A 16,220-nucleotide genomic window follows, 5' to 3' on the forward strand; every position below is an offset into this window, starting at 1 on the left:
TCCCATTTTCGGCCATTTCTTTAATAGAGATACATGAAATATGGGGTGCAATTTTGACATCGCTGGAAGGTCAAGTCTGTATGCCACGGACCCAATGCGTTCCACAATCCGAAATGGACCAAAGTACCTTGGGCTCAGTTTGTTCCACCCGCAGCCTGCTACTGAAACTTGCTTGTATGGTTATAGTTTAAGGAAGACTTGATCCCCAACCTGGTACTGGACGGGCCTATGCTTTCTGCTGTAAGAGTCTGTCATCCATTGTTGGGCTCAACGGAGGTGGGATTTGAACTCTCGTAACACCATATCCCGCTGGAGGAGTTGGTCTTTCACTGCTGCTACTGCTGTAGACCCTTTCTCATATGGGAGTAGGGTAGGTGGGTCCCGTCCATATAGAGACCTGAATGGAGTCATTCCTGCCGCACTGTGATATGTGGTATTGTACCACCATTCCGCCCAATGAAGCCACTTGAGCCACTGACGTGCCTATCCCCTGCAATAGCACCTTAGATAGGTTTCCAAACTCCGGTTGACCACCTCAGTTTGCCTATCTGTTTGAGGATGGTAGCTGGTAGATTTGAAGAGTTTCGCTCCCTGTAACCGAAAAAGTTCTGCCCAGAAACGACTCATAAAAATTGGGTCGCGGCCTAAGACAATGGAGTTAGGGGTACCATACAGTCGTGCCACCTCCTTGGTAAAAACCTCAACCACCATTGAAGCTGTAAGGGGGTGGGAGAGAGGGAGAAAATGGCAGTATTTGGTGAATCTGTCAACAACTACGAGAATGACGGACTTGCCATAGGAAAGGGGGAGCCCCGTTATGAAGTCCATGCCCACACTTGTGTAGGAATTGGAAGTGGTTGTAGCAAACCTGCTGGACACTGGGTATCAGCCTTATTTTTCTGGCAAATGACGCATTCGGCTATGAATTTTTGGACCGAATTCCGCATGCCTTTCCAACAGAATTGGGTGGCTAGTCTCTTTAAGTGCGCAAAATTCCTGAATGCCCTCCTGCTGGTGACGAGTGGAACAATTCAAGAAGCTGCTGAATATGGGCTGAATCCTGTGGTATCACCAATCGGCGTTTATACAACAGCAAGTTATTCCCCTCTATGTACCCTGGGTGGCTGGTAGGGTCCTCTTGGACCTGTGAACGCAGCTTACTCAGTTGTGGGTGTCATTCAGCTTCTTCCCTTAACTGATTCATGAAGGAACATGTTGGGGCCGTGAGAAGTAATGGAAATAGTTGTGGTTGGCGTGACAGTGCATCTGCCACTTTGATAGTGTGTCCTGCCTTGTATTCAATGACATAATCGTAGCCGAGTAGTTTGGCTATCCATCGCTGCTGTTCCGGGGATAATACTGACTGCTCCAACAAAAATTTCAGGCTATGGTGGTCAGTTCGTATGATGAACCTCCTCCCTAGAAGGTAGGGTCACCACCGCTGAACTGCAAGAACAATTGCTATCAGTTCTCGTTTGTATACTGACTTGGCCCATTTTTGTCCTGTCAATGCTTTGCTGAAGAACGCTAGTGGCCTTCCTTCTTGCATGAGAACCGCACCCACTCCTTGGCTTGACGGATCACATTCAATGATGAAGTCCTTTGAGAAATTTGGAAGTGTGAGCATCGATGGGGACAAGACGGTTGTTTTGAGCATCTCGAAGGCCTGTTGGGCCTCCCTAGTCCAGCAGAATCCATTCTTCTTGAGTAAACTTGTCAATGGGGCAGCAATCAGTCCATACCCTCTGATGAATCACCGGTAGTACCCTATTAGACCCAAGAAGGCACGTAACTCCTTAACATTTTGAGGTTGGGGCCAATTTATCATGCTTGAGATCTTTTCCGGGTCTGCCGCTACAGTGTCGTTTTCAACTACGTGCCCCAAGTAGTGTACTTGAGTCTGTCCGAATGCGCACTTTGACTCCTTTGCAAAGAGTTTATGAGTCCTTAGTAGTTCCAAATTGACTTGTAGATGCACTAGGTGTTTGTCTCATGTAGCGCTATATACAAGTATATCATCAAAAAAAACTAGTATAAATTTGCGCAAATGGGGTCGAAATATGTCACTCATAAGTGCTTGGAACGTAGTTGGCGCATTGGTCAACCCAAATAGCATGACCAAAAACTCATAATGCCCACCGTGTGTACGAAAGGCGGTCTTGTGGATGTCACCCTCATGGACCCGAATTTGATGATATCCCGATCTCAGGTCTAGTTTGGAGAATATTGCGGCCCGGCTGAGTTCATCGATTACCGGTATGGGAAATCGATCTTTCATAGTAATGTTGTTCAGGGCCCTATAGTATATACAAAACCGCCATGTCCCATCCTTCTTTTTCACAAGTAATACCAATGAGGAGAATGGGTTGTAGCTAGGTTGTATAATTTTTCTATCAAGCATATCTTGCACTTGTCTCTCAATTTCTAGTTTTTGAAAATAGGGGTAACGATAGGGCCTTACATTTGTGGGTGCCGTTCTGGGCAGCAAGGGAATGCAATGATCATGGGCACGTTCCGGTGGTAGTTCCTTAGTCTCTTGGAAGATCACTGAAAACTTCTGAAGTAACTGCTATAGTTGTATGTGAGCCTCTTCAGATCTGCTAGAGTTGCTTCCTTGGGCTAGAATTGGGCCGTTCTCGTGGGAGTCTATCTGCATTAAAATGATGTGGGTTGGGTCTACTGCCTGTTTTCTTAGGGTGGCAAGGTTAATGGGCCCTGGATCCTTGGACATCTGCCCTTGAATATGCACCTGCGATTTGCCCACTTGAAAGTCCATTGTGAGACGGGCCCAGTCACATATCACCAGCCCTAGTTGCCTTAACCATTGGACTCCGAGAACTACATCTGCTCCACTGATTTCCAGGGAATGTAGATCTACCTCGAACTCGTGTCCTCGTATCTTCAGTTTTAATCCTGTGCATGTACTGTCGCACACCAGATTGCTCCCATTAGCTGCGTGCACCCAGAATGCTGTATATGGTTGGACCGGAATCCCTAGTTGTTTGACAAATGTTTGAGTAATGAAATTGAGGGTGTTGCCACTGTATATAAGAACCGATACATGGCGCCCTTGTATCAATCCGGTTACTCTCATAGTTTGAGAGGAGGCAAGACCGGTCAAGGCTTGCAGGGACACGTCCGGATATTCTTTTGTCCATTGCCCCCATTCTTGGTTGTCCACTGGCTCGTCGATGTCTGTTGATTCCTCTGCATATTCGGTTTTGGGCTAAAGGAAGAATACTTGCTGGATCTTGCAACGATGGCCTTGTCCAAATTTGTCTCCACACGCATAACAAAGGCCCTTTTCTCATCGGGCTTGCATCTAGACCCAGGTTAACCTCTTGGCTGGGTCAGGGCCTGAACCGGAGTTGGCTTCCTTGCTTGTGATTCCCACTCCTGGTCTGGACTCCGGTTTACCCAAGATACCATGTTCCGGATTCGGTATACCTAGTCTGACCGCAGCTCCTAGGGGTCGATTAATCCTTCTTGCCCGATTCAGTTTGTCTTCATGGAGTCGAGCTAAGGCTGCTACGTCAAGAACGGTGGTGGGTTGCATGGCTTTAACCTCCAGCCGCAGTTCTTCTTTTAGTCCACCAACAAAACTTCCGACCAGTGTGTTCTCTGGCCACCCTTGCATGCACACAGCTAACTGACAAAACTTCCGACCAGTGCGTTCTCCGGTCTGTCGTAGCTTGGTGAGGCTTTCATCATAGTTTTCAAAAGCCGAGACACCAAATCTCATGGTTAAGGCACCGGTGAAGTCCGCCCATGTGGCTCTTGGGTGTCGTCGCCAGTACCACTGGTACCAGACGATCGCCTCTCCTTCCAGGTGCGTGGAAGCTAGTGGAACACGATCAGGTCCAGGCGTATCGTGGTAATCGAAGTACCTTTCGGTTCGTAGAAGCTAGGACGTGGGATCCCCCCCTGCGAAAACGGGAAACTCGATTCTTGCCATTCTGATGGTTCCTGATCCGCTTTGATGACTGGTGCCACTGCATTCTTCTTGCCCTTCCTGATTCAGAACCAGTGGTGTCTGTTCCAATCACCCAAGCAAGGGCTCAAAGCTCTCTTTTATTTCTTTAATGTCTGTCGATAGTCTTTGCATTTCTCCTTCCATGTTGTCAACTCCGTGCTCCATCGAGGACGACCTTGTGCTTGGCATCTTAGCTCTGATACCAACTTGTTAGGTAACTACTTAACTCAAGGCTTTTCGAGGAAGCCTGCCTCCTAAAACGAGAGAGAGAGAGAGAGATCGAATTCCCATAATCAATGTTTTCTCTTCTGGACTTCCCTTCTTTATTTATAACACACGGTTACAATTCTGTTATCCCAGCCTCTCACTTGTCCAGTTTGTTATGTAGTTTGTTCGAGTGGTTGGCTTTCAGTTACATTACTTAAAGGCTGACGTGGCCTTTTCTTGTACACTTGTCCCTCTGTTCCACTTATTTGTGCCTTAACAATTACTATGGCTACATCTTACTACTATGAGTGTCAATATATTCTGTTATATAGTTTGTATATTATCTATACTTTGTTTTGAAGTCTTACTATTGAAATTTAAAATATCCAAGGGTTTTGAGAAAAGAAAAAGACAGAAAGAAGAAAATGATAATAAGGTTTCTTTTGTTCTTTTGTTTACTATTGAAATTTAAATCTCTCTCAGATTAAATAAAACAGTGGGTCCACCCTTGTTCATTTTCTCTTTAAATTACTATCTTAAATTCTTTCCATATAAAATTACAACCTTCCTTTTTTACAAAAACTGTAGAGTACTTCATTGCAAAAAACCAACAGTACAAAAAAATCCCCTGTACAATGAGATTATGTACAAGGGTACATCAGGAAACCCATTCTATAACTTTACAAAAATATCATCCCTATTCAAAAAAAAAAAAGTAATTTAGTTTTTCCTTTGAATAATATGACTAGACAGCCATGAAAACCCATGCCCATCACACTATTTCGAATCTCCTCTACTATGTTCTGTTTTCCTTCAAATATATGAGCATTCCTTCTCCCTATATAACTCAGAACATAACTATTTCAAATCTCCAAGCCACTGCCAGATTTACTAAAACCTTTTATATCCCATGCACCTAAGAATCTCATCACATTACATGGAAAACAGATCTCAACCAGTGTTTTAAAAGCACAAGGCGCAAAAAAAGGCGCAGGGGTCAATTTGCACCTGAGGCGCATGGTAAGGCGTGTGCCTTTTTGAAGCAAGGCACAAAAATAATAAAAATGCTAAAAAATCAAAAACATATATCAAAAAATTTCAAAAAATCAAAAAAAAATAAACATAATATTAATAAAAATATAAACTTAAATTTAAAAAAACATATTTTAAAAAACCTATTATCTAAAATTAAAATACATAAATATAACATGCAAAGCATATTCAAATGAGAATTTAAAAATCAAATCAAACATATAAAACATTTTCAAGCATGTAAAAGCCATAATCTCTGTTTTTTCCTCAATTGCATTACTTCAAGTAGCTAATGTGATGTAAAACATATTACATTCCTGATTCTACAAGCTGCCTTTGTGCCACACCCCTCGAGGCAAGCCCAAACAAGTCCATGTTAGGGTCTTATGCCAATTTAGTTCTCACACAAAAAATAACAATTCTTTTTATTGGAAACGGTAACTTCATTAAATAACTTTAAAATAGCTTTCCAGATTTAAGTACAGCTGTCAACCCCTAAGTAGGTGTTGAGCCCCAGTTATCTTTCTTACAAAACTGCCCAGAACATACTCTCCCTCACAGTCCCTTGTTTAGCCAACGTGTCAACTAAACCATTAGCTGATCTCCTTGTCCATTTGAAGCATGCACCGATCTCCCTTGTTGTATTGTGGATTTCCCTTTTGGGCTGTCTATAAATACAAAAAATAACAATTTTATAATTTTAATTGCTTTTTAAGAAGATACTTTATTAGGATGAATGAATGAACAACATTACCAAATAGGGGGTTCTCGGAGCTCCGGTTTGTTCATGAACCGCTAGGTTCAAAAAAAGAAAAAAGGCGTCAAATTTTCAAAAGGCGCACGCCTGGGCTGAGGCGCAAGGTGGTGCATCAGACGCACCAGGCATGCGCCTTTTGAAAGGGTTGCGCGTAGGACCTAGGTGAGGTGCATACCCTAAAATGCACCTCGCATGTGCGCCTAGGCACGCCTATTAAATTACTGATCTCAACTCCAAAAACATCCAGCACTTTTGCCCATATCCTAAAAGAGAAATCACAATGGAAATAATAAATAGCTAGGTGATTTCTTCATTTCTGCAGCACATTACACAAATCACATCCTCCACCGCAACTCTCCTCTCCTTCCAATTAGATTATCCCTAAATATTTTATTCAAGGCTGCAGTCCAAACAAAAAACAAAGATAGATTGGAAGAAACATTCCAAATTACAGCCTTCTGCATTGTTAAATTGATATGAAGTTGCTCTATTAAATACTTGTTATATTAGTATTATTTTTCAAAACATTAAAAATAAATCTATTGAAAATAATTTTGTCCTTATATATGATGATTTGCCATGTTTTCAGAGGAAAATGATGTTCTTAATAAAGAGAATTGCTATTTTTTAATTGATATGCATGCTGGTTGGTATATAAAACTAGGGAACTAACCAAGTTCGTAGGCGCCCTCTTAGGCAACTAGGAACCCCACTTTTGCCCAAAATTACCTGGACGCCTTGACAACTATGCCAAGGAAAATCACACAGTAGGGATAAGATGCTAGGAATTTAGACATATAACTTGGACTGCTATTCTATTGTAAATAAGATATGGAAGAAATTTCAACATCATTTGTTCTTCAAGAGAATTTCTATTAGAATAATTTTAACGACTTCCATGACTAAAAGAGGCAATATTATTTTTTTATAGTAAAAGTAAAATTTCCTTTTAAAAGAGAAAAAATGATGCAATCCATTTGGTAATGAGATTTCAGAAGAAACCAAAAGCAAAAGCAAAACAAGCATTGTAAAATAATAACAGTTAAACCCAGCCCAATCTCCACACCAATGAAACAAAAGCCTGTTCTCAAAATCTTCTTCTCAGACATCTTTCAATTCTTGATGAGAAGAGACCATTTAGCATTCAAGTAGCACGTATCAACAATCAGATTCCTTTTTTAGTAGTATTTTCAAAAATGTGCTTGTTCTTTTTCTTACAGACCAGCACACGCCAAAGGGTAGTTTAACCATCACACTTCTAATCTTATGACTGAGCAAATTAACTAAATCTCTTAGTTGTTTTGTTACGGTACTCATTATGTGTTTCAGTACTAGACTTTAAAGAGACTGGGCCGAATGGGCCCTAACAGCCTTTCGTGTGATATCCTTTATTTTATCTTTTATTTTATGTTGATGGGCCTCACTTAATGGGCCTGTTATTTGTTCTTATTTTATTTTCTTTATGTAACTCCCAAGCTGGCCGCCCACTTAAGGGTATACTTTGTCATCATCAATTTTTAGAGATTAATAAAATAGGGTTAGAGGAGAAGGGTGAATAATTCGACTTCTTCTTCTCTTACCTCTTCTCTTCGCCATCTCTCTTATACAGTTATTCAGATCTGTTCTATTCTGCTAATCACTAAGTTTAATCTTGGTATTAGAGGACTGATTACATCTTAGACAATGAATCAAACTGATGGAGGACTTGAATTAGCAGACCTACATCATCTTCATGGTGGTTTGAAGAGTATGCTCTACAATCATCTTCTTCAGTGTCACTTTTTCAGTTGCTTTATGTCATGGGCATCCTTTGTTGCAGAACATGCAATTATGCAAACATCGTTCCTTCTTTTGGTACACAGTCTAGTCGTCAGTGTAAAGTATGTCAATTCAATAGACATCAAAGATTTTCTTTTCCATCTAGAGCTGTGAGTAGTGAGTACATCTGACATCCTTTTTAGTTAGTCCATTCAAATATATAGAGACCATGCCCAACCTTAAGAAATGGAAGCCCTAATGGATCTCACACCCCCTACAGGTCTAAGGCTTATACATATTATATTTAGGGCTTTCAAAGGTTGCATTTAAATCATCCTTAGAGAGGAAATTGAATCAACAGAAAGGTTTCCAATAGACCTTACTTAGAATGTAAGAGTTGCAATTAGACTAAGGGAGTAGTGTAAATTCTACCAAAGGAAATCAATTCGGCTCCTTAGATCATTGATGCTTGATGATCAATCAAACCAAATTTACTGTATATAATGTATTCAAGAACAAGGTTACTTTCCCTTAGATCAAAATAACTAGAAAAATATAAAAAGAGGCGACCTCATGGCCACTAAGAAACTGAAAACAACAAAACAAGAAAATACAAAATATGAGATCGGTAAGATATAGCAACAAGACTATTAAGTAGTTAAAACTTCTATCCCTTTAAGAATTTAAGAACCTTAATATAATTCATCTTCCTATCCTGCTCTAACCAGCCTATAAGAAATTGAGTTGATTAAAACCAATTGACAAACAAATTTAATGGCTAGCAAAGGATAGGTAGACACAAACAATAGTCATAAACCACTACACATATTAAGTACAAAAAGAATAAAATAAAATATCAGAAAAAAGAAAAGCTTCATTTAGAGAAAAAAAGAAAGAAGAAAGAAATTATAATCATATATTACCTGAATGAAAAATATAGCTATTGGGTTCCCACGCAAACAAGATATCCGCACATAGCGGCATGGAGTGTAGTTCATAGGGTATACCATATCACGTCTAGGTGCTTCACAGCGAGGGCGCACTTTTGCAAATGCCTCTGGCTGGAAATGAAAACAATCAACAGAATGCATGATGAACTTTAAAAAGCTCATAGTCAACAATAGGTAGTTAGCAAGTATTAGAGTATTATAATTTAAAATATGCATTTTAAGAAAGCAAAGTACAAGTATTATTGGAAGTATTATGGGATAAATAAGACAAACAGTTCTATTAAAAACATTAGTTGGAATCATGTGCAATGCATGTGGAAAAGCAGAGAACATAGAGCATTCATGCAGTAGAGCATCTTTCCTTCTGTGTTACAACTACTACCTTTATTCTAAAGATATTAATAAGTAGCACCTAGATTACATTTTTGTACAGTGTCAATATTCTGAGCATTTGAAATGAAGGTAGCAAAGTTTGGACAAAGATTATGAAGAATGTGATATACAGCATAGCATTATCATTTATATGTTTGCATAGAACCTAGACGACATAAGCATCAAGGCACTGTCAACTGCTTTGATCCACTAAAAATTAGTTAATATTCCCTGACCTTGTAACGCAAGCCAGCTGCAATTTCCCATTCAAGAACTGATTTATTGTAAATTCTTATATGTGATAATAGGCAGGGTTCCTGCAGGCAAAAGGGAATCCAATGTAATAAATGGTCCAATCAGTGATCACTAAGAAGTATACATAAAAAGTACAGTGCATAATCATTCAAGAATAAAACTTCATTTCATTAAAGAATCAAATATATAGATATAAAAATTTATACATCTACATGTATATGCTCACATGATGATATTATATAAGTTATGTAAACACATAGGAAACTAATATTTCTTAAACATAATACATGCACAAAGGCTGGCACTCTCAATTTATTGCATGGTTTGTAGGCTCAGAATGAAATCCACCATTAGCACATTTACTAACCAATGATAGCATAACCTATCAACATGCTTTCTGGAAGCAATCTCTCTTCCTAGAAACAATTAATCACTCTCTATTTTTTATTAACCTTTGCCCATAAACCATTCAATATTTACTCATGCATACAATAAAGTTTCTCAAATTGGACTTCTATTCAGGGATACAGACATATCATCTGCAAAAGCTTATGGCCAATGGGAAACCAACACAAGTCCTAGGGGGAGAACAACTCTTACAAATATTAAAAAAAAAGTAAGTAGCACATGCTCTCCAACCAAAAGAATATCACAAGTCCTGGGGGCAACATAATGAAGGTGTTGAAGCAAGGAAAGAAACATGGAAGAAGAAATAAAGTTTCTTTAGATTCTCGAACCAGTGGCAATTGTAATTTTTCAGTGGTTAAGATTTTGGTGTTTTTAAGCATTTTTCAAATTTCCTTCCAAGTTTCTTTGTGTCTTAGGAATAGGGTTAATTGTTTCAAAGAGTCATGGTCATTTAAAGAGTCATATGATAACTTTTAAAATTTTGAAAATGTGAAAATGCAATCATGTTATTTTGTGTCATTACATAGGTGATTGAATTATCTATCCAGCAATAGCAACATTCCATAAATTTGACATGTTTTGAGGAGTTATGCCAATTTAGTGAATAGTGATGGAGTGTCAGTTTACGAGATGAGATTTGAGTTTTCTATTTCTTTGGGTCAATCTTGAAACTGTCTCCAGTTTGTTTAGTTGAAATAGGATTAGTAGAGTATTATTAAACTTATTTTAGTCCAAAAGTAATTAGAAGTAGAAGTTGTATCTAGTCAATACTTTAGTCTAAATGCTTTGTAATGGAAGATTTGTGCCCAGATGTTGAGCCTATAAACAGAGTCGTCATAATTGAATATAGATGAGAATGAAAGGAAACAAAGGTTTAAAATGTCAGTATTGGTGGAAACATTGGTAATCAAAAATATAGGAAACATGTTGGTAATGTAAAAACATTTTATGGAAATATTGTAAAGATTATAGTCATGGTAGAAATATTGTGAAATATGCAAAAATATAGAATACTATTTTATGTAATGATAAAAGATGCATAGGTAGACTGATCAGATTAGGTCTGTACTCCCCTCCATAACTTCACAAAATCAGAGGGCTTTTGTTAAGAATAGACAAATGAAAGTGCAGAGGATATGAAGAGAAATGGGAAGGAAGGGTTTGTTTGTAAGTTGGATCTAGAAAAAGACTTATGATTTAGTGGAATGGGAATTTTTGAAGGATGTCATGGAAAGTTTTGGATTTGGTGACAGATGGTGTAGATGAATCTTGGGATGTATTAAGACTTGTTATTATTCAATACTGGCTAATCGGACAATGGTAGACCATTTTCCAGCCCTTAGAAGAATTAGACAAGGGGATCTACTTTCTCCCTTCCTTTTCACATTGATTGCTGATGTTTTTGGGAGATTTATAAAAAGGGTAGACTCAAAAAACTTAATAAAGGGTTGGACGGTGGGAAGAGAATAGGTACCAATTACTCACTTACAGTTTAATAACGATACTATTCTATTTTTTGAGAAGAGATTAGCTGAGTGAGGAACCTAAGAATGGTGATACAAACCTCTAAAAGAATGTCCAATCTGAAAACTAACTTGGAGAAGTATTGCTTGGTGGGAGTGAACATGTAGTATAGGGAGATAACAAAGAGTGCAGACATTTTGGGTGTACTGTTTCCGAATTGCCTATGACTTATTCGAGTTTACCATTAGGGAATAATCTAAGAAGGAATAATTCTTGGGACCCTGTGGCAGAATGGTTCACTAAAAGGTTGGCCTTGTGGAAGAGCAATTATTTGCCCCTAGGAGGAAGAATCACGTTAATCAAATCTACTTTGTCCCGACTGGTTACTAAAGGTTATTCTTAGTTATATGAGATGGATTATATGGAAACCTTCTCCCTTGTGGATAAGATTGGTTCAGTTTGTGTCTTGACTTCCTTGGCAGTTATGTATGATAGGCCTTTGTTTCAGCTTGACATTAAAAATGCCTTCCTCCAATGATGACCTTTTGGAAGAGGTCTATATGGAGCAACCACTAGGGTTTGTTGCTCAGTGGGAGGATGGTAAAATTGTGTAGGCTCAAGAAGGCAATTTATGGGCTGAAACAGTCTCCTCATGCTTGGCTTGGGAAGTTTAGTGAAGTGGTGAAAAATTTTGGAATGAAACAATGTCAGGTCAACCACTCAGTGTTCAGTTATGACCACTCAAAAGTGGTGAAAAATTTTATTAGTGGTTTATGTGGATGATATAGTCATAACTAGTAGTGACAGATTAGGGATTGACAAGCTAAAGACCTTTCTGAAAGAACATTTCCAAATAAAAGATCTTGGGAAGTTGAAGTACTTCTTGGGTATAGAAGTTGTCAGGTAGAAACAAGGTATAAATTTGTGCCAAAGAAAATATGTTCTTGATTTGTTGGAAGAAACGGGATTGTTAGGAGTGAAACCAACTGAAACACCCATGGAACCAAATGCTAGGTTGAGTAGTGATGAAAGTGAAATGTTTGATGATCATGGAAGATATAGATAGTTAGTGGGGAAGCTGAACTACCTAACCATTACCAGACCAGACATCTCCTTTGTTGTTAGTGTGGTGAGCCAATTTATGCAAAACCCTCGAGTACCTCACTGGGATGTAGTTCTTAGAATTGTATGGTACTTGAAGGGAGCTCCAAGTCGCGGATTGTTGTACAAACCAGAGGGAAGACTTGAGACAGTTGGGTATATAGATGCAGATTGGGCAAGCTCGATGTCTGACAAGAGATCCACTATAGGTTATTGCATGTTTCTTGGAGGAAATCTAGTGACGTGGAAGAGTAAGAAGCAAATTGTTGTGGCAAGGAGTAGAGTTGAAGCTAAATGGGCCATGGCACACACCACATGTGAATTAGTATGGCTGAAAAATCCTCTGCAAGAAGTTGGATTCTCAATGAGCAAACCTATGAGATTGAACTATGACAACCAAGTTGCAATCCACATCTCATCTATTCCAATTTTCCATGAAAGGACAAAACACATAGAGGTTGATTGTCATTTTGTGAGGGAGAAAGTCCTTACTGGAGAGATAAGCATAGAACATGTGGCTTCAGGTGATCAATGGGCAGACTTGTTCACAAAAGATTTGAGTTCAAGGAGAGTGAACAATATATGTAACAAGCTGGGATTATATGACATATACTCTCCAGCTTGAGGGGGAGTGTTTGAGTTGGTCGAGTAAGAATAACTTAGTCTTTTCTTTATAGTTTAGGTAGTGTAGTGATGTGGCAATTCTGTTTTGTTTTTTATTTTTCTTATCCCATATTTAAGTAGGGGTATATTTGACTTTGTACCCTTATTTTATGTTAGTAAACCCTAGTTGATTCAAGGTCAAAGTAGAGAAGAAGAAAGAAGAAAGAAAAGAGAAAGAAGAAGAAGAGTATTCGGCCAAACTAGAAGAGAGAATGTAAAAATCACCCCTCTCCTAGCCAACCCACTTGAATTTATTCAAAAAACTTAAAGAGTTACAAGAAAGACTATTTTGTCCCTCATAGAAGATGGGACACATAACTTAAACTCAGATACAATAGACCTTTCACTTTCAAGAAGATAAACCAGAATGACCAAAATACCCCTAACTCGAGCATTCTAACACTCCCCCTCAAGCTGGAGAGTATATATCATATAATTCCAGTTTGTTACAAATGTAATCTATTCTTCCCCGAGACAATCCCTTCGTGAAGAGATCCGCCCACTGATTTCCTAAGCTCACATGAGATGTAGTTATTACCCCACTTATCACTTTCTCTCTCACAAAGTGACAATCCACCTCGATATGTTTAGTTCTTTCATGGAAGACGGGATTGGATGAGATGTGAATAGCAGCTTGGTTATCACAGTATAGTTTCATGGGTTTGTCAATTGAGAATCCCATCTCCTGTAGTAAGTTCTTCAGCCATACTAGTTCACATGTGGTATGGGCCATAGCCCTGTACTCTGCTTCTGCACTACTTCTTGCCACCACTGTTTGCTTCTTGCTCTTCCAAGTTACAAGATTGCCACCCAGGAAGGTACAATACCCTGTGGTTGATCTCCTGTCTGATATAAAGCCAGCCTAGTCAACATCTGTGTACCCTACTATCTCAAGAGTTCCTCCATTTTGGTATAACAAACCACAACCTGGAGCACCCTTTAGGTACCTAACAATTCTCAGAACAGCTTCCCAGTGAGGAACCCGGGGATGTTGCATAAACTGGCTCACCACACTCGCAGCAAATGATATATCTGGTCGGGTAATGGTTAGGTAGTTCAACTTTCCCACCAACCTTCTGTATCTTCCAGGATCATCAAACTCTACACCTGCATCCACACTCAACTTGGCATTGAGTTCCATAGGAGTCTCTACTGGTTTAGCACCTAACAACCCTGTTTCTTCAAGTAGATCAAGAACATATTTTCTCTGACATAGGTTGATCCCCTGTTTTGACCTCGCAACCTCTATTCCTAAGAAATACTTCAGCTTCCCCAGATCTTTCGTATTGAAGTGGTCCTGTAAGAATTTCTTCAGCCTATCAATTCCATTGTTGTCACTTCCAGTTATGACAATATCATCCACATACACGACTAGCAAGATTTTCCCATCCTTTAAGTTACAGCTGAACACAGAATGATCAACCTGACACTGTTTCATCCCAAAGGCCTTCACCACTTCACTGAACCTGCCAAACCATGCACGTGGAGATTGTTTTAGTCCATAGATTGCCTTTTTGAGCCTACACACCTTACCAGCCTCCCCCTGAGCAACAAACCCTAGTAGTTGCTCCATATACACCTCCTCAACAAGATCACCATGTAGGAAGGCATTTTTTATGTCAAGTTGTACGAGAGGCCAATCATACATAGCAGCTAATGAAATCAATACCCGAACTGAACCAATTTTAGCCACAGGAGAGAATGTCTCCATATAGTCCACACCATATAACTGAGAATAGCCCTTGGCCACTAACCTTGCCTTCAATCGTTCCACACTGCCATCAGGAAGATACTTCACTGTATAGACCCATTTACACCCAACAGTGTGCTTACCAGGAGGAAGAGTGGTGAGTTCCCACGTGTGATTATGTTGTAGAGCAGAGAGTTCTTCTTCCATGGCTTGCCGCCACCCTAGGGAGGTAAGGGCTTCATGTACAGTCTTAGGAATGGGAACAGATGAGAGTAATGATATAAACTTGCAATGAGAAGCAGAAAGGTGAGCAATGGAAACATAGTTTGAAATGGGATGAGAAGTACAAGTACGTTTACCTTTCCGCAGAGCAATAGGGAGATCAAGATCTGAGGGAGAAGGAGCAGTAGCATGATCTGTCGACAGGTGCTGAAGTGGAGGGGCCAAAGCACTTCTGCGGGTATACACTTGAGTATATGGCGGCCTCTCTGTAGTAACAGGCATATGATGTGCATCTGCAGTAGGACTAGGAGCTACGGGAAGAGTGTCCACAACCAGTACAGGAACAGGAACCACAGTGGGAGAAGAAGAGACCCCCGGCATCTGAGAAAAATGGAATTGATTCAAAGAAGGTGACATCAGAGCACACAAACGACTTATGAGATTTTGGGTTATAACACTTATACCCTTTTTGAGTCCTCGAGTAGCCAAGAAAGATACACTTTGTAGCTCGAGCATCTAGCTTGTCTACTCCAGGCCTCAAGTGTTGAACAAAACAAACACAGCCAAAGACTCTTGGGGTGAGAGGAAATGGAGACAAAGTGGGAAACAACACGAAGAAAGGGGATTGACTTCCAATGATTGACATGGGCATCCGATTTATCAAAAAACAGGATATAAGAACAGCATCACTCCAAAAATGCTTTGGAACATTCATATTGATCATCAAGGACCGAGCAGTTTCAAGATGTCTATTTTTCCGTTCAACTACATCGTTTTGTTGCGGGGTGTAGGCACAAGAAGTTTGATGAATTATCCCGTGATGTTCTAGGTATTGCTGAAATGGTGAGGAGTTGTATTCTTTGGCATTATCGGAGCGAAGTATTTTCATATGAACACCAAACTGAGTGTGTATTTTAGCATGAAATTTTTGAAAAATAAAGAACAATTCACTATGGTCTTTCATAAGATAGATCCATGTCATCCTTGAAAAGTCATCAACAAAGATTACAAAATACTTATACCCATTGTATGACACCACTTTAACTGGACCCCATACATCAGAATGAACTAAAGCAAAAGAACTTGAAACACGACTATCAATTCTTGGACTAAATAAGACTCGATGATGTTTTCCCAACTGACATGACTCACAATCTAATGATGAAAGATGACTCAAGGAATGAACCATCAGCTTCAAAGCCTTGAGAGAGGGATGACCAAGTCTGCAGTGCCATTGAAGAGGAGTAAGAGACGACTGAAATGCCACTGGGGGGCCACCATCATCAAGATAATACAAACCACCTGCTTCATGCCCTCCACCAATCTTCCTCCCCGTCTTGAGATCCTGAAACACACAAGAAGAAGGAT

General features: G+C 39.6%; 1 protein-coding gene across 3 annotated transcripts in view; it reads right to left on the reverse strand.

Moving 5' to 3' along the window:
- Positions 1–16,220, reverse strand: part of LOC104588074 (uncharacterized) — an 84,087-nt gene that overhangs the window by 51,483 nt on the left and 16,384 nt on the right. For 2 of the 3 annotated variants that reach the window (XM_010245886.3, XM_088894185.1), the window contains 2 exons: positions 9,286–9,366; positions 8,651–8,788 (listed from right to left, as the gene is read on the reverse strand). In XM_010245886.3, the coding sequence (XP_010244188.1) occupies positions 8,651–8,788; positions 9,286–9,366 (219 nt within the window). The remainder of the gene's footprint in view (positions 1–8,650; positions 8,789–9,285; positions 9,367–16,220) is intronic. The other variant, XM_010245889.3, reaches the window with a different exon arrangement.

Source organism: Nelumbo nucifera, chromosome 1 (genome assembly GCF_055504915.1).
Source record: "Nelumbo nucifera cultivar China Antique chromosome 1, China Antique-T2T, whole genome shotgun sequence".
NCBI lineage: Eukaryota > Viridiplantae > Streptophyta > Magnoliopsida > Proteales > Nelumbonaceae > Nelumbo > Nelumbo nucifera.